At 37.6% G+C, this 24,811-nt stretch overlaps 1 protein-coding gene and 1 non-coding gene across 3 annotated transcripts in view; one reads left to right on the top strand and one right to left on the bottom strand.

Moving 5' to 3' along the window:
• LOC145993428 (tubulin polymerization-promoting protein homolog) overlaps positions 1-24,424 on the top strand; it is a 67,109-nt gene extending 42,685 nt beyond the window's left edge. The window contains exons 1-4 of one of the 2 annotated variants that reach the window (XM_083129438.1): positions 8,782-9,535; positions 11,161-11,492; positions 17,981-18,110; positions 20,517-24,424. In XM_083129438.1, coding sequence (XP_082985564.1) covers positions 9,368-9,535; positions 11,161-11,492; positions 17,981-18,110; positions 20,517-20,699 — 813 coding nt within the window. In that variant the 5' untranslated portion in view covers positions 8,782-9,367 and the 3' untranslated portion in view covers positions 20,700-24,424. Of the gene's footprint in view, positions 1-8,781; positions 9,536-11,160; positions 11,493-17,980; positions 18,111-20,516 lie in introns of those variants that run through there. The other variant, XM_083129439.1, reaches the window with a different exon arrangement.
• TRNAA-UGC (transfer RNA alanine (anticodon UGC)) lies at positions 589-663 on the bottom strand. Its single transcript has one exon. It is a non-coding gene; the product is annotated as a tRNA-Ala (tRNA).
• Positions 24,425-24,811: the final 387 nt, after the last annotated feature.

Raw genomic sequence — 24,811 nt, forward strand, 5'->3', positions numbered from 1 at the left:
ATACTTTTACTTTTCGTAGCCTTATCAAGTTCAGAAACGTAGCTAGGTAACAGCGGGAGTAGGTCCTGGGCGCCGAATGATCTAAATAAAAATAAGTTGTAAGATGATTGATTGATTTGTGGTTGTAAGTCCACTTTACGCACAGAAAGGATAATCGGGACTGGACCTAGAGTTTAAAGTGGGATCCAAACCACTGTGCCTCCACCGGGTATCGAATCCGTGACCCCTTGATCACACGGCGACGATGTTACCACTACACCATCGGGGAGGCACAAAAGTTGTAAAAGAGAGAATGCATTGGCGTCCCGTGAAATTATTTGCGCCCTATTAAATCAATATTGATTTCAGCCAGCTTGGGCATGGATGTTTGCGATTGTTCATTCATCAATTTCACCATAACATCCATCACTCATCCCCATCATCGCAAATTAGCTAAAAGTGGCACAAGAATCGAAGTAAAATAAAGCAAATCAATAATAAGAACATTAATAATACCTTTGGTTTGAGTTTCTGTTTTAAGTCCACTTTATGCACAGTAAGGCTAATCGGGACTGGACCTACAGTTTAAAGTGGAATCCGAACCACTTGTGCCTCCACCGGGTATCGAACCCGGGACCCCTTGTTTGCAAGGCAATGACGCTACCACTGCGCCATGGGGGAGGCCCGTTTAATAATACCTAATAATAATAATGTTATAATAATGACGCTATTATTATTAGCTTTATGATTATTATAATAATAATAATTATTATTTACATTATTATTATTATTATTATTATTATTAAATATTGGTAAATTTATCCTGGTATGCACAGTAAGGCTAATCGGGACTGGATTACCCTCCAGAAAAAAAAATCATGGTTGCGCCTATGCATGATAATAATTGTTACCGTTGTTATTATGCGCACTATTCAAGTGTATATCCACTCATTGTAAAAATTTCTGGCGACGTACGTCACACATCTCACTGTGGAGGTGGGTTGGTATTACTTTTAATTGGTCGCCTTTTTTGCGGGGACAAGTGGAACCATTTCCATGGTTGAACGAGGTTGCAAGGGGGTGGAGAAACGGATCCGACTGAACGCACAAACGCACTGTTGAATGTGTGTCACCAGAGACGGGAACAGTCGATAAGACACCTCGTGGCGAGAGGATTGTGTGCCGACGGGAGAATGGCCGGGCGCGTGTGGCAACGTCGCAGCGCGTCGTCATGGTAACGTTGCGTCTGAACACACTGGGAAGTTGATCGCTCACTTAATGTCAGAAATGTGCTTGAGGAGGGTTTACGGGGCGGAGGGGGGATGTCAATGATTTTCACAGAGATATTCCGTCTTTCCATGGGCAGGATGCAACGCTAGCGCCGCCGCATCCCACTCTTGTTTTTGTCTTAATGGTTCGAAGTAGTGACGTCGATATCAAATATTTTTAGAGGTTGAGACAGGTTATATATCAGATTTTCGTTATTTTATTTCTTTATCATTATTATGATAATGATTTTGTTTCACAATATTAACTTTAATGCATGGTTGTAAAAGGTTCAGGAATCCATAAACTGTAATTGGTCTAACAGGAACGGAACCTTTTTTCGGTCCAAGTTGTGTATTGTTTCATTTCAATACGGAACTTGGACCGGATTTAAGTTCATCAGGAAAAATGGTTCCTGGACCGTATTTAAATTGACCCGAAAAAAAATTACCGGACCGTATTTAAATTGATCAGGAAGAAAGGTTCCTGGACCGTATTTAAATTAATCCGGAAAAAGGTTCCTGGACCGAATTGAAATACTTTACAGCTACAAAGGTTTTTTACGGTCCAGAACCCATTTACGATTGATAATTTTCTCTCCTGGACCGGAATTGAATTTATTTAAATTTCCTGGATCTTTAACAACCCTTATAATTAATAATAAAACCACCATTTTAATACAAATTTATTATTTCTACATTACTATATTATTATTATTATTATTAATATTCTTGAGGAGACTTCTACTAGATCCACCAAATGAGAGAATATCCAGTACAGCTGTTTTTCATAATGTTTTAATGTTAGTGTACTGAAATTCACACGCGCGCACACATAAATTTGTATACACATCGTTCAAGAAAAAAACAATATAGTACGTTAAGGGAGACTTTTAGCCATAAAGATTGTGTTGTGTAACCTCTCACATTTTAAAAAGTATATATGTGCTTAAGAGCAATGAATATAAAGAAGTGCACTGAAAGGGGGTAAATTCTCTTTTTGACCTAATTTCCCTGAAGTAAATAGGGTATATTTTAAATTGATTTCCCTATTAATTTTTGCATCCAAAATAATTATTTTAATAGTTGAAGCTCTTATTTCCTTAGAAAAATTCTGGTTGAGCTGACGATACAAATTCAAACTTCACCATATTTTTTCTCAGACATGGCTAGCTAACACAATCGGGTTCAAATTTAGGAGATGGCCTGGGGACCCTACAGCCCAGGGCCATCAGCTGCAAAGGGACTTTCACTCGAGGGAAATGCTTTGGAAAGGGCCACAAGATTGGGAAAATGAGATATTTGTAAAGAGGTAAAAATATAACAATTTATCTAGGTTAACCTGATCTAAAAGCTAGAATTAAATTGTATTGGTGATAGTGGGTCCTCACGATGTTGCTAGTCCCAGGTTTCCACATATGTAAATCCTGCTTGGCCATGATCAACTTTAGTTTAATTTCGTTTTTTTTTTTTTATGTTTTTTTTTATTAACGATTTTCTCAAATTTACAAAGCTTTTCCGTTGCCTCTCACTTTCTTGTGCATCCAAATGTGTAAAATCTCACAAACAATATTGTACTACCATGTTTTAATATCATTATTATTGTATTATACTAAACAGAAAATAAAAGACAAAAAAGACGGGGGAACCGTTTAAATTCAGAGAAACTGACGTCCTGGTTTATTTAAAGGCACCGGGATAGTAAGTGCATACCCTCGAATGTATGCGGGTGGAGGAGGGTTTACTTCGGGGGTTCCCCCTTTATTATTATTATTGTGAACTTTCTTGTGCATAATATAGTGATTTTAAAAATAACAAAGAAACATGGTGTGAACAGGTACAGTTAGTTTCCATGTAGAGAATAACTACTCTTCGTCAAAGCAAGAATGAAGTCAGTGAAAACAAAACAGTGAAAACGATTAGGGGGTGCGTGAAGGCGCAGTTGGAAATGTTTGTCACTTTTGCCCCTGCACTATGCTAAACCTTATCTTCCAAGTTCAAGTAAACTCTCCTTGCTCCCCCCTTATTTTCTTTACCTTGCCCCTCCACTTTTGGAACCCTATCGCCGCTGCTTGTTAGCTTTCTCGTTGGTTCTCAACTCAGCTCAGCTGACGGTTCATGTGCAACAGCTGCCGCCGAAATCAACCAATAGGATTTCTCCTGGGTCACATGGCTTTGTTTACTCAACTTCTTACTTGCTGTGGACGGAGAATAGATAAATAGATAGAATAATATCACCAGTCAATGGTAACACAACGTGCACATATAGGCATTAGCGGTGATAAAACTGCAGTATTTTTTATGTCCGATCCCCTAGGTAGAATACCGCATGAGAGTTCCAGCCACAGCTGAAATAATGGAATAAAAATGCTTATATGGGAAATTTCAATAGAATTTCAGTTTTTCTCTTTCCTCAATTGAGGCAGAGGCATGCATCCAAAACAATGGGCTCTCGAGTTCGCGATGACGTCATTGCCCGCGAAAACCATCAGTGGGGAGGGGAGAAGAGCGAGAGAAGTGAATAATAGCTATTCTCCCCTCCCAATCTCTCCCGCGATCTGTACATCTGCGGTATATCCCCACGAGGAATTGTTTCGGGAGAGGGAAACCGACCTATGCTTCTATTTGCAATGCAAGCAACTGCTCTGTTTTCACAAAGTGTAAGTATACAAAGCTTGTTCCTGTGACTGGCTTCATTGTTTTTGTTTAAGGGGCGTTTTTGCAGGAAAACAAGCAATTTTAACATACGAGTGATTCACCGCCGTATTTATAGATAGGTTCATCAACTTTCAGTAGTATGACGATGGTAAAATTTAAATACCTGTAATGTTGATAATAACTATTGATTATGGGCAGTGGCGGCGATTAGGGGGCGCAGGGGGACAGTTGCCTCCTTAACTTTTGCTACTTTTGCCCCCGCACTATGCTAAACCTTATCTGCCAAGGGAATGTAATTTTTGCAATTTGCCCTCCTACTTTTGGAACCCAATAGACGCCACTGATTATGGATGTTAGCTAATCAACAATGGTAAACTGTTCTTTATTTGACTTGGTTTATTTTACTTCGCTTCTCTGCTACGTTTGGTTAATTGCGATGATGAGAACGAATGATGAGATGATGAAATTGATGAGGGGACACTCACAAGGAACACCCATGCCCCCAGGTCGGGATTCGAACCCGGTACTTGTTAATAATTATATAGGGTTTTCCAATAAGAACGATATGACTTTACAATGAAATAAAATAAAAACTATTTCAGATACAACCAAACTTTTTATATTATTTTGGAGCATAGTTTATTACATTATGTCTCGACTTCGTGCACACCAAAAAAGACAATTTTTTTTGTTAACATATCCACTTAACCAGAAATGAGCTTCATCTGAGAAGATAATTTATTGCCCAAAATTATGATCCGTTTCAAGTTCAATAGAACGTCTGTTTTCATAAGATTTTTGGATAATAACCAAACGTTATTGAAGCTGAAGCGTGTATTTAGCCATGATGAATTGTGACAGTATACTAAACACAAATGGCAACTAGTGACAGTTATAACATTTGAAGCATAGTTTCCAGTTCATTTCAAAATCATATCATTCTTATTGGAAAACCCTTTATTATTGTCTTTCAACAGTTTCGAATTAATAAAATGTTACATTCTAAATATCTTACTGTACATATCGATGTGTATAATTATATTAACAATTACAGTCTTCTTTTCATTCTGTACGTTTTGATTTTTGTTTTCAGATGTTTCAAGTTCTACATCAAAATATATCTGTGTGTTTTTATTACTTCTTTAAAATGTTCACGAATTATTGCCATTTTATAGCTTATTTTTAACATAATTAATTCTGATACAGTATTCTGAAGATATCAATAGAATAAATCTATCGAGCATGAAGAATACTAGAGCATTCATTATATCTATGGAGCGACTCTAAACTATAAGTTTTAGGCTAGTTTCAAAACGATTTAAAATATTTATGTGGCTTGATTAAATGTTGATGCAGTATTCAATTGATGTAAAATGTTTATTAGACCAACCCCTTACCATAAATAAAATCAATACTGAGGACCAGGCGGAGTGGTTATCGCAGCGCGCTACGACGCCAGGGGTCCCGGGTTCGAATCCCGGCCTGGGCATGGGCATTTGTGAGTGTCCCTTCATCAATTTCATCGTATCATCACTCATCCTCATCTTTGCGATTAGCCAAAAGTTGTAGAAGAGCTAAGTAAAATAAAATCAATCACTCAATCAAGTCTCTGAGGATTAAAATCTCCTTGTTGAAAGCTGAGGTTGTAAAGGGCCACTCAACACACGTTAAGAACAAAACACAGGACAGCACAGAGCCCTATGGCCCTGGCCGTAGGTTCATGCGTCAGAGCCTCGTTTGCCTGCCACATTGAAGTTACTGGGGTGAACTACGTGAAAGTGAGATTGACTTTTGGGTGCCCACTCATTATATCCCTTACACGCCTCCATGGACCAACCTGTGTATGTACATCTTGTTGGAATAGAATACAGATGAAATGAAACTGTTTGTACATCGGTTTCGCGCCTGAATTTATGCAACCGTAAAAACAATTTCCAAGTTATTTTGACCTTACCCGATACTCATGCATGTACGGCATACGTACTCTCCTCAGTACTTTCGTTCCCCTTATTTTTTTAAATTCAAAATCAGTCACTAGATTTCTCCGTGTTTGAAAGCTGAATTTCGATTATTATTAAATATAGCATCTTAAAACACATCATATTGTCCTTCATGAATATTATGTGAACTTATAGTAATGGAGAATTTCTTAAACAAAAGGTAAGTTATTGTTTGCTCATGTAAGAAAGTACTGGTATATTTTTCTTTATTTTTATGAAATGGAATTCTAGTTCAATTTGTTGATACTTTAAAAGTGTGCAATTAATTGTGAACATTGCAACAGACTGTTTGTTTACGACAATGTATAAATTTCTATAATGAGTATCAACACATTAAAACTTGCTTCTTTCAATTAATTCACACCATTATTCTGAAATTTTAAAGGTTCACAAATGCATATCTTATATTTTACACCAAGACAACCGAAACCATAATTTTCTGCCTTCTCATGTAGATTGATCGATCAAATTTGGTTTTTTGCGTCGCTTATCTGCATTTTTTAGCTAATAGCGACGATGAGGATGAGTGATGGATTGATGAAAATGATAAAGAGACACTCACAAATAACACAAATGACCAGAGAGGGAATCGAACCCGGGACCCGTGGCGTCGTAGCGCACTGTGCTAACCACGAAGGTCGGCATTCGCATTTGGAATAAGAGAATAAGAGAATATGTATAAACGATCTTTTCTCTTTATCGTCCATAACAAAATGTAGACGTTCTTCGGTATGAGAGCCACAATTCGATGCCTAGCATTTACAGTGGCGGAATGGCTAACGGAAAAGCACCGACTCTTCAGAATGTCACTTTGACATTTGAGAGTTTCGGATCGAGGGTTAGGAAGGGGGCAGGGAGCTTGTTTCTTGCGAAAAAGGAGTCCAGGCGAATTTGGCACGTAATGATGTTTTACTACCACACTTCAAATGGTAAAGCATAACCCATGATTGAACCGTGTCTGTTCCAAGTATTATTATTATTATTAAGGTAAATGTAGAGGAAATTCCGAAGGTCTAAATTCGAGTATAGAAGGGATAAGGAACAGTGAGGACATTCGCAGGTGCTGCAGATGAGTTTATGTACAGTCACCGGCAACAAAAATGGGACACTTAGATACTGAAATACCCGCTTGCATGCAATGCATTGTGTGTGTTGCCTAACTCTACGGCGATAAGCTAACTTCAATAGCAACTTTTCAATAGGAAATTCGGCTATCCCCTGGAGTTAGACAACACACCAACACACATAACTCCATGTAGGGAAGCGGGTATTTTAGGATCTAAGTGTCCCATTTTTATTGCTGGTGACTGTACCGATTGAAACGGTTGTCTGCATGTCATTGCCAATTTTCTGTTTCTTTTGAAGTATATAAATGCGTTCAGGAATGTTTTTTATATTTTCACAAGCAACATTTCAGGTTATGGCAGGCCGCAGGGAGAAGGTCACTTGACCGCCCTTGGAATAAGGAACACTCTCCTATTTCTCCTTCCTCCCGCCTTTTTATTTGTAACTCTTTTGTCTATTTCATTTCCTTGTGTTTTCCTTCTATCTTTCAATATTCTTTCGTCATTTTTAGTACTCCTTTGTTCATGTTCACTTCCTCTCTTCTTGAACATTTCTTTTTCTATGTTTTCTCTCCAATTTCCTGTTTCTTCTTTATTCTTTCTCTCTGTAGATGTTCTATTCTTGTCCCTCTGTCATTCTTCTATATTTCTATTTCTCTCTTTTTCTCGCTTCTTTATTTCTGTCTCTTCTATCTTTTATTGCTTTCTTTCTCTCTCTCTCTCTCTCGCTTCCCTATTTTCTTTCACGTCTTATAATTCCAAAGTAAGCAAGCAGATTCAGCCCTGAAATGGATTAATACTTAATCTACCTTTCGTGTTAATCTTGAAGCTGTTTATTATGCGAACGATAAGTTTAAATGTCAGAAATATGCATAGTGCTTTATTCGTGGAATGAACATCAGCAGTCCCCGAATACTTCAAGTGTCATTAATAACAAAGCATTCGAAGTATGCTTTGAAGTGGGAACTGATAACAAACTGAAATGATATTGCAATCCAATTTTTACGTTTCAGTTTTAATAACCAATGAGCCCATTCATTTAAACCAGAAATTTTTCAGGGCTAATGGAATGGTTCTGATTTGAGTGCGAAATTTTACCACTTTATCAACAGTAACATGATACATTCAACAACAGTGGCACAATATTCAAGGTGAGCTTACGTGTTGATTGTACGTCAACCTCTTGTTTGTTACACTACACTTTTATCTCATTAACTCTATGTCAATCCATGAATATCATATCAATGTTGTCACTGGTATACCAACAGTTCTTCTTTTTGTTGTTCAGTAAATACTATTCAATTTTGTATAATTTGATATTACTTTCCTTGCCAGGACAGTGGTTTTTAGACAAAGTTTAGCGATCTTAACTACACGTAAGCTAGATAATGAGTACGTGCTGTTTTATCTCTATTCTTATACAGTCTTTTTACCTGTTCATGTTAAAACAATACACATATATTTTAATAATTATTATTATGAATATACCTACAAATTAACATATGAAGAGACCTATTAACGTCTTAATTGCAAGTATTTATATTATTATTATTAGTTCGGATCGACATGATTGCAACGATGCACGATGCATTTACTCGAACCTAATAATAGCAGAAAAGATGTACCTGAATCTATGACTTGGTTTCGAATTAACCGATGTATCAGCCCTTCAAGGTCAGGTTAAAATATTGTAGATTTAGCGAAACGGGCGTTCTGCCAACAAAGGGAAAGAACTGGGTTACTTCGTGTCTAAATATAAAGTCCAACTGCCCGTGCGGTTTTGCCAAAGCAGGTGTCATTGAGGGAAGAGGATGCACTTCACATGATAACGCAGACATCACGTCATCGTGTAGTGTGTTTGTTTTATCTTGGCTGTGTTATTGGAACCAGATTCAGTTTACTAATGGCCATTGTTGTGGCCAAAGTGTGAAGGCTCGACCAAGAAAAGAAAAATCCACTGGTGCTGTCGGATTTTCAACCTTAAGCGCAAGGGGCAGCATGGACGATGCAACCAGCTGCTTATGACGTTATCCTGCTCTTGCGTTGTCAAAATGTACATTCTTCAACACATTGTTGTCACCTTTATTTCGTGCCAAGTGTTTGTATCGCCGTGAAGGGAAAAACTTGCACCCAGCGAACGTAGATACATAATATTTAACGTTGTTCAAGTTTGTGGAGGGAAGTTATACATGTGACAGCACGGGTCACAAGGGAAGGTGTAGCGAGAGAACATACCTGTTCATTTTAATTCGCGAGTTTGCTTGGGTTGTTGGTTTGTGTTGTGTGAAACAGTTAAAAGTTCTGAGCTAAACTTCGTCGAACTGCTGAGGAAATGTCAGAACGTTTGTACGGTTCCCATTTTTACCATTTGATGGCGCGACCGTCGACATTTTGAGGCAACATGGCAGCTTGCTGTAGCGAAAGTGAGCAAAGAGCGTTTGCTAAAATCCAAAATTTAAGGGGCAAGAGTGCCGCTGAAATACATAAAGGGTTGATCGAAGCTTGTCGCCAAAATGCACCCTCTCCGAACAAGGTGACAGGTTGGGTGGCAGAATTTCGGAAAAGCAGGGTGAGTACAAAGAGAAATCAAATTTTCTTTATTTAATATCAGTTCAAGAGTGCACAATTCATTTATTGTGTAGTATTTAGTAGGAAACTTAAGTACCCATGTCCATGGACTTCGGAAGGGCTCAAAAGTCTAAAAGCTTGCATTTAGGTAAAGAAGTTTCTGCTAATTAGAATTCCAACAGGGTTACCGAAAAACGTAAAATGAGATCCAAATGTTGTGTGTAAAATGCTAAATCCGCCAATGATGCAGGGTGTTTTAAAAGTCGCGCAATGAAAACTGTGATACATATTCACATCATTTAAATTATGAAGCCTTCTCCATAGAGATATTTTCATATATCTTTTTTTGCTAGCCAGTTTAATTCATACAGAAATGAATAAAAGGTTCAAGTCAGAGAGAATTTTTAACCCAAGAATGCCAATCTCGCAGTTCGAAGTTCTGCGACTGGCACCATCCTATTCTTAGATTTGCCACCAATAGGGGTCACACGATTATATTCCTCAAAAATTGCATATTTACTTCGCCCAAAATCTCTATTCCTAAATTCATTAAGTGCTGCGTATGACTCCACGTGCCCCTCCTAATCGTCGCCACCCTAGGCCTGCGATAATTTCTTACCCCTTTTCCTCCCAGAAAATTGGCACTGAAAACACCTCACTGCTGCTTTTTATACGTGAACAAAATCAGGTTATAGAATGTCCGTGTCCTTCCATTGTAGGCAGATTAAAGAGACTTTCCTTGGCGCAGGCTTGCTTTGAGTTTCTCCCCAACAACCTGTTATTGTCAGTAACTACAGAAAAGCAACACGGTCGTCGTCATAGTGGGGACACGGGGACCCGTTCCTCCAGTAATCCAGAAAAGTGTTGCATATAATATTGATGTATTATGCACTATGTCTTGTCCCCTTCCCTGCAGCAATAATTCGGATCCCACTTTAAACTGTAGGTCCAGCCGGGATTAGCCTTTCTGTGCATAAAGTGGACTTAAAAAAAACACCAATAATTCGTCGCCCCCGCCCCCCACGAATGTATTTCTGTATACGTGCCTGAACGTGCTGACTTAAAATTTATATTCTTGTAAGGTGTAGCAATACCATAATTTTTTTTAGAAAAGAGGGGGGAGGCAAGAAATCCAGATATCAGTTATCCGGATTTTGTGACCATTTCTAGTTGAAGCTTAACACCCACTGAGACACAGAGAAAAGCGGCAACAGAAAGCAACATAACTTCTGTTGTATGCTTCTATTGAACTCAAATGATGTAACCCCCAATACAGGGAAGGGAACGAGTGAAACCGAAGCGGGAATTTCCGTGCCAGAAGTTTGCTTGTTATCTTTAAGGTTATCGCCCAGTGAGATGCCGGAAACGGGTCTGTTGCGTTCTGTTGCCGCGTTTGTCTGCATCTCAATGGGCGTTAAGCTTAAAGCGTCTAGTCGCCTTGTATCCCGGGTTCGATACCCGGTGGAGGCGCATAGTGGTTCGGATCCCACTTTAAACTGTAGGTCCAGTCCCGATTAGCTTGTATGTGCATAAAGTGGACTTAACACAACAACTCAACTCAATCGATTAAAGCTTCTAGTCGCTTCATCTACTCGGGCAATATTTACACAGTTCTTCTCGTTTCAGATGTCGGAGAACGCCGAGAGTCCAAAGCCTGCTAACCACGAGGGATTGGAGAAGACGAACGGAGAATCCCCGAAACCCGCGGACACGCCGGCGAACAACACCAGCCCAGACCCAAAGAGCCCCAACGCCAGCAGCCCCGCCCCGGACAGCCCAGCGCCCAACAAAGCCACCTTCAAGGAACGGTTCAAGCAGTTCTCAAAGTTCGGCGACACCAAGTCGGACGGTCGCCTCATAACCCTGTCCCAGAGCGACAAGTGGATGAAGCAGGCGAAGGTCATAGACGGGAAGAAGATCACCACTACGGATACGGGGATCTACTTCAAGAAACTGAAGTAAGTACCATGTCCAGTGGGCTCTGTTCGGTTTATTCCCCTCCCCGGCTCATAAAGGGAAATTTCCTTCTTTGCAGAGAACAGGAAGATTTGATGAAAAACATGGACGTCCAGGGAGGGGCAAGGAAGGTATTTTTTCCAGGCGGGTGGGGCAAACGAAGGCAAAATTTCCCCAAAAATAGTGTTGTTCCCTAAAAAACATTGCTTAAATTTGAATTTATGGTGTTCATGCAATAAGTAACACATATTATTGTGGCTAAAATTAAATTATATGTGTGAAATACATATTTTTTTGGTTGACTTTCATGGCGCCCCCTTGCCCCCCTTCCGGACGCCCATGATGAAAAATATCAAATTTCAGAGAAACTTGAAGATATCACACTCAATATTAGTAGAAATCATGGGCGTAACTTGTCGGGGGCAAGGGGGCTAATCTGCAAGTTTGGCAAAGATTTTTTTCTGTGGTTTCCGAGGGTTGGTTGTTTTGGTTCGATAATCGTCGAAATGAAAAACAGAGATGAGCAGCCTTCGTGTTATTAATATTTCAGATTTTATCCAAAGCGATGAGACTTGTATACGACAGATGTGATTAGCCGAAAATTAAAATTCATATTAGTACCAATGTATTAAATGTTAACATATTTAATTTAACGAAATATTTTTATATGAATAAATCTTGCGAATCAGAGTTCATTAAAAAGCTTGTTGGTATGTGTTGATTATTATATTTTCTTTTGAGTGAATTTCTAGCCCATGCTTTTCTTTCAGTTTTGATTCTAAGCAATAGCAGCCTCTGCCGGCACCCATGCCGACAAGTACGGCAAAGAGTATATCGTGTGGCGAAAACTAGCAGATAAAGCAAGTAGTTGAAGTCCAACTGGCGTGTAATTCAGGCACAAGGCTAATCACCATGAAATTTTGTTGTTCAGCGTGAGTTTCGCTGATGTTATTTCGAATGAACTCGCGTGTGAATACGAGAAAGAGAACCTAAATATAAGTGATGTTTGGGTGTGGCCTCTCTCAACTGACCATTCCTCTTGTGTTATATTGCACGTTTTTTTTAAAAAAAAACTGGAACAATGTATGCCGCTCATGATTACCTGAACTCAGGGCATTCTTCCTTTTTTGTGAAGGGTAGGTTACCCTAGTTGGAGCTTGTAGCCTCTTTGATGGTAGGGGCTTTACTATAATAGAAAGTTTTACCTTATAACCAGGGAACCACATCTTCATATGATGCTAAATATCATATATGCTTGCATTTGTTAAAAAATACTATTTTTATCTTTCATATTATTACTTGTATTAGTTATTTTTACATATAATTTCCATATTTTCAAATATTTTCCTTCCTTCAATTAATTAAGGTGTGTTTAACAACTATAGTTTATTATCACTAGATTTTAGTGTTAGGGCTAAGTACAAATTCAGGGGTCCCGGGTTCGAACCCCGGCCTGGGCATGGGTGTTCTTTGTAAATGTCCCTTCATCAATTTCATCCTATCACATAGGCGTGCGCAGACCCTTTGATTAAGGGGGCAAAAGCCTTGATGAAAGTTTAGTCGGAGAAAACAAAACAGATGAAATTAGGTTTTTCTGTATTGATGGGTACTAAACAGGGGCGTATATAGCGAAAATCACTCCTTTAGATGAAATCCAGCTTCCGTGGCACGAAAGTTCTCTGTTCCCTCCCCCTTTATTTTCCTTCTCTGTGATTCAGACTAATTTACATATAAACATAACTTTGTACCAAAGATTCAAAACAACTGCACATATCTTATTCATTTCCAATGTGTGACCAATTTATTCTGCGACCACACAGGCTAACGAATGAAATGCGTGAGTCTTAATAACAAGTAATTTGCTGGAGAACGAAGCGAGATAGTCCAATTACATAGGAAATAAAGCCGCCGTAGTTGCTTGGAACTTGAAAATACTTTATTTTTAAATATAATAATATTGTTTAATAACGGTAATAAGATTTGTCTGCACTAAATTTCTAAGTGATACTATTAGGAGGGGCAACTGCTCCCCTTTTGTCCCACTGCACACGTCTATGTTTTATCACCACTCATCCTCATCTTCACGATTAGCTACAAGTGCCAGAAAAGCGAAGTAAAATAAACCAAATTAATTAATCACGGACAATCAGTGCTTCTCCCGTAATCCAAAGTTGAAATTGAAAAGAAATCTCTAGAGACAGAGATACAAACGTGAAAGTGTTGAAACCTTTCAATTATTACTTTTTTTATGTCGAAAGGAGTGGACATTTCCTCGTCAGGTCTGATAAGTCTTCAGAATCAAAACAATCTGGAATCTAAATTTCCCATGATGCGTTATCGGTATTGTCAACTCGCAGCTCCGTTCTTAAGCATAGAGAAAATACATCGGCTACGAGGGAACAACGATGAAGAGGAGAGATAAGAGGCTCAGTCGTTCCAATTCACAGGAGGTGGTCCATTGATTTTCGGCGGAAGAATTCTAAGTTTAATTTACCTCCGAAAGCAAACCAAAGAAACCCACTGAGCATGCGCGTTTACCAGATGAGTCAGAATCGGAAGAAGCAACTCATCCCTCCCTCAGACTCTTGGGGGTTGCGTCGATGTTGCGCAATGTTGTGACTGCTTGGTTGTGAGTAAAACTTCTGCCGGATCTTTATTTTTTCAAAAGAAAGTTTTCTTTGGAAGAGTGACAACAGTGACATGGTTACTGAGAATTTTATAGATTCCGTAGAGCAACTACAAGATAAGTTGATAATAGAGAGGGAGAGAGAGTGGAGGAAAAAAAGAGATACAGAGGAGAGAAAAAGATAGGAGTTGAGTTGATGTTTTAAGTCCAGTTTATGCACAGTATGGCTAATCGGGACTGTACCTACAGTTTAAAGTGTGATCCGAACCACTATGTGCCTCCACCGGATATCGAACCCGGAACCCCTTGATTACAAGACGACGACGCTACCACTAAGCCATCAGGGAGGGCCGATAGAAGGAGTAGAGAAGAGATATCTAAACATACATAGACACACACGTCAACCTCCTTGGCAGAGTGATTAGCACATCGCACTACGACGCCAGTGGTCCCGGGTTCGAATCCTGGCCAGCGCATGGATGTTCTTTGTGAGTGTCCATGAATTTCATCAAATCATCAGTCATCCTCATCTTTGCGATTAGCCAATAGAGGTAGAAAAGCGAAGTAAAATAAACCAACACACACAATCGCCTCACACATTGTCATCTGTTGCAAGGCGCATCCTTATCGAATATTTAGATTTGAATGTCCTCGGACAAACTTATCATCTTCTCCACATTTACTTGGAAGTTGGCAGTGTTTTAACAAATGTTTTTATCTTTCTAAGAAGGACAACCATTTTACACTGTTTCTGAGGAAATTTTTAATGTCCCCCTTACCTTTTTAATGTGTTGTGTATGTCCTGTGTCTGATACATGAAATATGGTAAAATATAGTCTTGACTACTAAAAAGAAATCTAGCTCCCGCCTCCACTGGCTCTAAACGCACGGCAATGAAATGAGGCGGGTGGCAGAAGTTCGCGCTGTTGCCACGTCGGAGCACAACCCTGTGTGTTCGGAGGTTTAAGAGAATGAAAGATCTTGTTGTAGAGTTGGTCTTTGTAATCCATATGATACAAAATGAGAATACTTGCTCGAAAGAAGTGCCCCGGAGAGAGGTCGATATGACGCTCGAACTAGGCAACGCAGCCCGGTTGACGCTGCCACATTCACATAGCGTCCGGGAACCAGCGACTGTTGTCCCGCTCTAGCTTGGCTTTTCACATAAGTGGCACCAGCAAGGGGGCGGGGAAGTGCCCCGTTCAGATTTCTGGAAATAGTTAATGTAATTTGAATGGTGAAATTGTAGCGATATTTTATAACAGGCCGTAAGTTACAGCAACTATTATTATTTTTAGGGTTACATTTAAGCTTATAGTTAGTAATCATGATTACTAACTATAAGAAACAGCCTTTTGTCCTACATGAATTAATATGTTAACTTATGCAAATTGTATGTATAGAGAACATGAAAATTACAAATGTAGCCTATGTAATTTTTTTAAAAAAACATTAGTAGTAGTATTAGCAGAAGCAGCAGTAGTAGTAGTAGTAGTAGTAGTAGTAGTAATAAAATAAGAGCAATAATAATAATATAAACATTTCTATGACTGCCCTCCCGCCATTGGTCACGAGCGCAATTCTGCCAGCCGCCTATTTTCATGACAGTGCGTTTAGTCTGATAAGCCTACCGGTTGACACGTCACAGCATGTCGCACCCCAGAATAAAATCAGTAAGTAACGCATATTAATTCTGGAAACAGCAACACGGAATCTAAGCTAATACCTACAATATAGACAAAAAAAAACCAAGGAAGTCATAAACATTTACAAAGTTGTCTTGCAGAATGTTACACCGATGAAGAGAAAAAGTTTGCTTCGTGACTGAGTAAAGATATTGGACTCGCAGGTCTGCCACTGCTACAAAATCGCGTGACTCACAAGGGGAGATAAATTAGGTTTATCGGTTGCTCTGCGCAGGGATTTTCCTTTGTGCGCGAAGAGGTTCGCCAGCGACCTTCTTTTTTTGTTAGAGGGAGTGACTTCAGCTCACCTTAAAACAGGGATATCGATTTTCGTAATTGAACACTATATTCCCTCTGTGGCTTTTTTTACTTTCATTTCTCGAAACTGCAGAAGCGTTTAAGCTAGAGGAGGGCCTACGAGTTGGGAGGGACTAACCCAGTTTCACACTGCGCATTTCTATCCATCATCTCTGAACCAGATTGTTAAACAAATTTGAACGATCATGTTGAAACTTAGATAGACCAAGAGGATTAAAGAAGAAGCATATAATATATCTACTCATATGCAAGAGCAGCAATATGACACATCAGGAAAGCTCCATACCATTCTAATGGTGAAATTGTAGCTTGAAAACATGGATAAGGGGTGCCATGGAAGACAAAAAAATAAGTGGTCTCTGTTTTATATCTGTGCATCATTTTCGATTTTATGATTTGTAAAAAGTAATAATAATAATAATAAAATATGAGTTTTTATGACTCAAGGGCAAGATATGAAATCTTACCCTGCCCCCAGGGCTCGAAGTACAAATACAAATTCCTAGCTGAGTGAGATGCTTGTATGGAGAAAATGCAGTGGGCGAGGAGATGCTTATGCAAATTATTCTAGTGGGAAATGCTTTATTGGAGGCATGGACACGTTACCCCCACTTTGAGCCATGGCGCTCCTTCCCCTGAGAAAAATCTTGCGAGTGCCCTTGATGTATATCGGTTCCGACTCTCAGAGGGAGGCAGGACCGTAGCCAGAATTTCCGGGGGCTCATCCCTTATCAGCAGCCGCCATCCAAAGGCGAAAAAGTGGTGAGCTAGAAGCCCCGAAGATGAATTTCTCAGTGTAGTAATTCCTGCTAAGGAATTAAAATTAATTTCCACTGTACACTATTTCCAAAGAAACATTTGTAGGATTTCTGGAAGGGGACATCAACCTCCAAAGTCCACCCCCTGGCTACGTGCCTGGGGGGAGAGGAGCAAGGCACCTTCTAATCGAGCCGTTGGCCTCCCCGGTGGCGCAGTGGTAGCGTCGTTGCCTTGTAATCAAGGGGTCCCGGGTTATTAACAGGTGGAAGCACAGAGTGGTTCGGATCCCACTTTAAACTGTAGGTCTAGTCCCGATTAGCCTTACTGTGCATAAAGTGGACTTAAAACACAAACTCAATCAATAATCGAGCCGTTGCGTTGGTATAGATTCGTTACGCATGGAGCGAGAATAGAATTCATTGCCCCTTCAATCATATTTGCAATAACAAATTAATTTAATAGGGCACCAATACTTTCAAGTATAAACTTGATGTGATTCGTACAGAAACATTAGATTTGCGAGCGGACTCTGAAAAAAAAACTCAATTTCTTCAAACCATCATTATAATGTAAAATTTAGTATAAAAATGTACAATTTAGACTGATTAATAGTGCAAAATTAATTAACTTGAAATTAAAATACAAACTATTATTTCGAACTTTTCATTATTAATACTAACAAAAACGATGATAGAAGGTAGCTGGGAAACAAAATTTTGAGAGGGGGAAATTCCTTGGCTTCTGCCTTCAATTCGAACATTGATTACCGATGTACAGTGGGATCCATGAGTATTACCTTGCAAATTGTCCATCACCATGTTCGTGCACTATATTTGACCCAACATGAGCTTCAAGAATTAAAAGAAAACTCAAAACAAGCTGTTGACAACTTCTGCACCAGCATACATAAAAATCCATCGCTTAGGACAATTTGCACGGTAATATTCATGGATCCCATTGTACAACTCACAGCTTGTTGTATTCTTAAAAAGTCACCTGAATAAGATATATACAGTTTTATCAATTTTGGAACTTTAAATTACTACTTATGAAACCTTGAATGTATTTCTCAGTAATATATTTTACTTATTCCTTTCCCTAGATCTCAGAAAATTGGATTTGACGATTACAACAAATTTTTGGATGATTTAGCAAAGAACAAGAAAGTTAATGTAGATGAGATTAAAAGCAAATTGTCAGCCACAGGACCTCCAGGAGTAACAGGTGCTACGGTGAGTTAAAATTTTTGTTTTGATTACAGGAGTGATATTAAAAAAAAAAATAGAAACACAAGAGTATGAAAACACTGGAATTATTTGCTACAGTTTCTGAATGAGAATGGCATGCAAATATATTATCCAGGAGAGGTCCTTAACAAATATTAGATTTATTTATACATTGTTATCGATCAAAGCATTTCTAACGAATATTTTCAACACACCCTGAACTTGGGACTGCAATATCAAGTGCACTCATAACTTTGACGTAGCACAAAATATTTTCTTTTCAGTATTGACTTTGATCGACGTTCTTGTCTATAATGTCTAAAATTTAAAATTTAATAAGATAATTTAAATTTTAATAAGAATATCTTAATTGGCATAGAAAATCAAAATATGTAGAATAAAATGTTTTATTTTGAATATTAAATTGAGTTTGAACAAAGTTCTCGTTGTTAGTGTTTAAAATGTATAGCGTTTAAATTTTAATAAGAAGATTTTTAATTCGCATACAAGAGCAAACAAAACGTATACTAGGGACGTTCAATATATAAGTTTCCCTGTGCTATAAAATATTGTATAAAGCAATGCCATTAAAACGAAGCACATGGTTGACAAGCGCCATCCTTCATCTACAAGGAACAACAATCGATTCGTTATCAGACGTGAAGGCGCATGCGCTCAAGGGCGAAAAGTAAATGCTTGTTCGGAAAACGCGGGCTCGCGTCATAAGGAGTTCAGAAGCATGGATGCTAAGGATGTTCTTATGGAATTTTTGGAACGAGGAAGAACAATTAATGCTAACCGTTATTGTCAAACATTGGATAAACTGAAAAACGCAATTCGACATAAGCGACCAGGTCTCCTGTCAGCTGGTGTCATTCTTCTTGACGATAACGCTCGCCCCCACTCAGCAGTGCAAACACAACACAAAATTGAAGAATTGGGGTGGGAACGGCTGCGCCACCCTCCATACAGCCACGATTTAGCGCCGAGTGATTTCCATCTTATTCCCTTATTAAAGTCTGAATTGCAAGGTTACAGTTTCGAAACAGATGAAGAAGTAAAGCGGAATGTGAGAATAGTGCTCAATAGCCAGAGCCATGATTTTCTTGCAAAGGGTATGGACAAATTGGTTCAACTGTGGGACAAATGCCTGAATCTCTATGGGGATTATGTGGAGAAGTGAGGAAGGATCCTCCTACACATGTATGTATAGTTTTCTAATTTATCTTAAAAATAAAAAAAAATTACAGCATACGGAAACTTATATATTGAACGACCCACGTATTTTGATCGGTTGACTTACACCTTTGGTTGACAGTACGAGGTCTGAATGGCATTTCAACTCTGTCCATACTCGACATAGCATGTCACAGTCACCAGTGGCAACAACATTGGTTATTCGGGATTATAACTAATCGAGGTTTGTAAAACTGATATTTGACGGTGGACTCGCAAAAAATGGGTAACATGTCAGGTGATCTAGGAGGCCAGATAAGAAACAATGCACACACTATGCTTTTTCTTGTGCCGACTCAATTGTCAAATCTTATGACGCCTGGGCGCGTGTTAGTCTGCCCAAAATGTTCTGTGTTGAAGTATCACATGTGTCTCTATACCAAATAAAATTCCATTTATTAAATTTTAAACTTGTTAACTGCCTTTATGTACATGAAAGAGAAAAAGAATTCATCCAAAAATCGTTATAACAGTGGCGGAAAAGTACCCTTTCTCGTGGGGGCGACTGACTTCCTTTTACTTATAACCATGGACGACCGCAGGATTTTTTTCAGAGAGGGGCAAGGAAGGTATTTTTTTTCAGTGAGGGGCAGACGAGGCATTTCTCCCCCATATTGTTGCCCCCTCAAAATAACACTCATTCAGTATGAAGTTATCATGTTACTGCAAAGTCCTTACAACAAGTAACATAAATTACTGCGACCGAAATGAAATTATATGTGTGAAATATATCATTTCCGGTTGACATTCATTTTCCAGGGGGCAGTGGCTCCCTCTTGTCCCATTCCGGACGTCCATGGTTATAACTTTCTGAGTTGATTTAAGATTTATTAATAATTGTAGCTTTTGGGTATCGTGTATAGAGCTATCACGGGATCTACGTTAATTGACAATTTATTGTTAGTTTTTCTTACGAGGGGTGTTCGATATTTGAGGCATTTGGAGGGCTCAGTAGGGGCGCAAAAATTACCATATCTTAACGCTAATCGACAATTTATAGTTAGTTTTTTTTTTTACGAGGGTTGATCGATAACTTTTATATGTTGAGGAGAGATGTTTGACTTTTTAGACGTCTCGGAGAGGAGGGATGATTACTCCTCAGCCTCAGGTATAACAATAACCTTATTATAGAGTGAGTATCTGCATTAATTGCTATCAAATGTTACGTTCCCGTAGGCTGCAGTCAAAAGTTCTACAGTGGACAGATTGACAGATGCATCTCGATACACGGGATCTCACAAGCAGCGTTTCGACGAGACAGGCAAAGGAAAGGGAATAGCTGGTCGAAAGGATGTTCCAGCAGGTGAAGGATATGTCTCTGGTTACCAGAACAAAGACAGCTACGACAAAAGCCATTAGTGTGATCATTTGCAATTAGGTTGAAAAAAAAAACTTGCTTTTGTTAAAAACAAGTCAACAGTTAACTCATGTACACAGGAGGAATACACTGCTTAGTGATAAATATTTTTTTCCCCTAAAAGTTTGTTGCTCTGCTTTCAAAGGTATTGGAAACATATATTATCTTGAAATCCAACAATATAGATGAATGTCTATTTGAATTAACACTATTGCGTATGATATTTCATCACGTGACAGATGTAAAGTTGTCAGGCAATTTATATGTAATATGGATATTAATTAATAGCATATATTAAAAAGTTTATACATAATGCAATACAGTGTGTACATTTGTGGTCATATTTCATATTTGAGATTGTGAATGCTATAAGCATAGTTATGATTCTTATTAACTTGCGTGTTCACACAGGAGGCATATTTTCGAAGATAAAACTATTGATGAAATGTTTGTCACGGTAAGAAAACATGCTTATAGTACCTGAAGATCTCAGTAAATACTCATTATTATGTCCAAAAAATGTCTATGTAAATTTCATTCCAATCAAAAAATAATAATATTGTATTTAATATTATATACATATGAGAATCCCGCAAATACGAAATTTAATTTTCTGAAAGGATAAAACAAGTGCATTCAAAAGCTCTATACCTCGTTTTCTTTCAATGTGATCCAGATTTTTCTACTCGTGCCCAGTTGTGAAGCTAAATTAAATATATATCTTATTTGTGCTATGTATCATGTTTAGTACATGACTACTAACGCAAAACAAGAAATTTTAAAGCTATAAGGTTTGTTTATGCTTGGAAATTCTTTACTAGCCTAGTAGCTAAAATGACGACAAAACTCTTATTATAATACGTAAATGAAACTCTATATGCAACAATGAACATCCATGGCAATATACGCAACACATTCAATGGCTAACTAATATTTACTGAAGTAATTAATAGAATAATTTGATATTAGTGCAATAAATTGTATAGTCCCTACTGCACACTGTTGTTCAAGAAAGATCAAAGTGTGTTTCCTCAATCCGAAGTAATATTCAGGTGTATTTTATAATTTATGTAACTCTCTCTTTCATGAAACTTTCACAGTTCAATTAATTGTGCCTAATGCATGCAGTTTCATATTGTCACTGTAAAGAAAATAATTACATAATTTCACCACAAAACTAATAATACATGTCTTTCATTGTAAGTTTAAAGAAGTACAAAATGAATCAAATAAGATAGGAAGAAAAGTAAACAAATTTCCGTGGTCAAGGTTTAAGTTTTCCCTCTTGTCTTAATGGAATAATCATAGAATATAGTTATTTTATAGTATAATTAGGGTTTCTACATCTTCACAATCATCAGTATTTCCGTATAATATTTTTGTAATTTGAATGTTAATTCATGTTACAATGTAATCTCATTATTAAAAGACTTCTTTATGTTAAGAACACTTGTATATTTTCTTCACAATTTGATATTGTTTCAATGATGGGGTATTTGATTAATTTGGACCACATCATTGTTCAGACAGAACGTAAGTGAAACTACATAATACTTTCGATTAGAAAATATCATATTCGTCGCATAACTACTTACATATTTTTCACCGCAACCTTAGAAATGGATTGCAAAAACAAGTAATAGATTCATATATTTTAGATTTTACAAACACTGCCAACAACTTTATAAAATTACTAAGAGTGTCTTCATCAGTGGCGTGCCCAAGTGGGGGAGCGAGTTGAAGAGACCTCCCTCACCCCTTTGGCCCAGTTTTCCTCAAAGCAGAATGTCAAAGGCAGGAAAATATGACAAAATGAGGCCTGAATACTAAAAAAGTATACGTAGCCTACTCCACCCCTTTTCGAAAACCATGGTCACGCCACTGGTCTTCATATCACATTGCATTTTGGGTAAACTGCACGATTTACCTACTCGCATTCATACTTTGTCTTGGTTGTACGGAATAGAAATGAAATTTGGGGTGGTGGTCGTAATAACAATCGGAATGAAAAATGTTTGGCATTTTCCGATTCCCGTAAATTTTTAGGACGGAAAATTATCAAAATTTCTTATTACTTCCTGAATTCTCAATTTTACAGGAGATGCTTTCTTGATATTATTATTGACGGATTTATGGAACCAAAAACTGCCATTTTTGTAAGGTTTCCCATAATTGTGGTGCAGATCGCTTCGTAATTCTGATTTCACCAGCATTTGAAACTTCCCAACCGTTCGGCAATCCCGAGAATCGGAAAATCATTTCCCAAAGTCGACGTAGTTTTTTTTGTTTAGATCTAGGTTGCGAAGTTCTGGCATCCACACACATATGTACAAAAATAAAATGTGCATCAAGTGATTGCTACAGGGATTGCAATTATATCAAACTTAACCCATTATAAAGCTTATGTTTGATTTGAATAATTTCAAAGAACAAGAAAAATATCGACCTAGACAACACTTAGAAGACGCAAGAGTGTTGATATAGTATATTTTTCGTATAAGAATAGACGTGGAAAAAGTACTGTAAATGATATATTGTCTGTGAATACAGAGTTAAAAGTTCCGAAGTTCGGCTTTTAGTATTGAATTTATATTATATTATTTACATAATAATAATCGATGTGTATTAAGCAACTGGAAAGATCATGTTCAAGCGTATTTCCTCCTGTGATGTTAAATTTTGTTGCTTTAAAAACTTATACAAAATTCTAAGTCAAGCAAGAAACTCAACTGGTCACATTGGTAATTGTTACTAAACAGCATAAAATAGTGCAAATACACTTCTGCCTTTTATTAAGCTGTGCGAAAGTTTATATTTCATAGCAAGTAGTAAAGTAGATTGTGCAAACAGCAAGAATTGAATTATGCCTTTGGCCAACTGGAACTACTGATACTGCGTATATTAAATATATTGTACCCACTTTTTGTAATAGAAAATCTAAATAATTTTTAGTTCAGTCGTTAAATATTATTCACTGCCCATAGTTATCTTATCAAAAGAACAAAGGAATGCATTTCCGTGTGCACAAATTTTTATATGATCATTCATTTGTCAGATGTTCTATACAATGTTACACAATTTCCCTTGCTACTTATAAAATTATTAGCCATGGAGGAAAAAGGTAGTTGTATATTTTTGTCAGCTTTAATAAGGTTCTCATGCTGATTGTACATATTTTTACAGTTCTTAAGAAAATTGCATGTGTACATGAGAGGCCATTGTAGTAATAGTGAAAAATACAAATGTAAAATTACTTTATATTGTATTAAAAGCTTTTCCACCAATTTTTTGTATATTAATGAAGCAAAGTTTCATTATAATATCCACTTGTAGTAATTCTATGTATCATATCCATATGGAATGTCAATGTGGTATTTTGTACAGAAGATTTCTCTTTGTGTTGAGTAAATAATGTTTACTAAATTAATACAATACATACAATTTTGAGAGTAGTAGTACAAATCTCACTGTAATTGTTTCGTACTTTTTAAAACTAATATAGTGCAATTATTGAAGTTCTTGTGATATTCTCTATACTTATTTTCACATTTAGTATTATTTAACAGCTTCAACAGCGATTAAATATTAACTGCATTCTACAGTCTATTTAATGCAAATTGTCTAATTTTTATTATTTACAAATGCTTACTTGTTCTCATGTAATACAGAATTGTTTCTTGTATGTATGTTCTACAAAATATGGTATTGTTACTTACATATGTGATTTTATTGTTGTATGTGTTCATGTACATAAACTATAATGTAAATTGTGCTTCTTTTAATTTTTAATAGTGACAACCTTCTACAGTATCTTTTCTCCTTTTTAAAAGTGGTAACGTCGTCGCCTTGTACTCAAGGGGTTCTGGGTTCGATACCCGGTGGAGGGACATTGTGGTTCGGATCCCACTTTAAACTGTGGGTTAAGTCCCGATTAGCCCATCTGTGCATGGAGTGGTCTTAAAACAAAAACTCAACTCTCACATTTAAAGAGTTCAAAGAGATAAAGATAGAAATAATCAGAAAGTAGAAGTTACAATGGTAAAATTAATGATTGTGACAACCTTGAATCCGGTTAAAAAAATAATGATAGTAGCAACCATGAATCTGCGTTGCA

Source organism: Lepisma saccharinum, chromosome 1 (assembly GCF_977018435.1).
Source record: "Lepisma saccharinum chromosome 1, izLepSacc3.1, whole genome shotgun sequence".
Taxonomy (NCBI): domain Eukaryota; kingdom Metazoa; phylum Arthropoda; class Insecta; order Zygentoma; family Lepismatidae; genus Lepisma; species Lepisma saccharinum.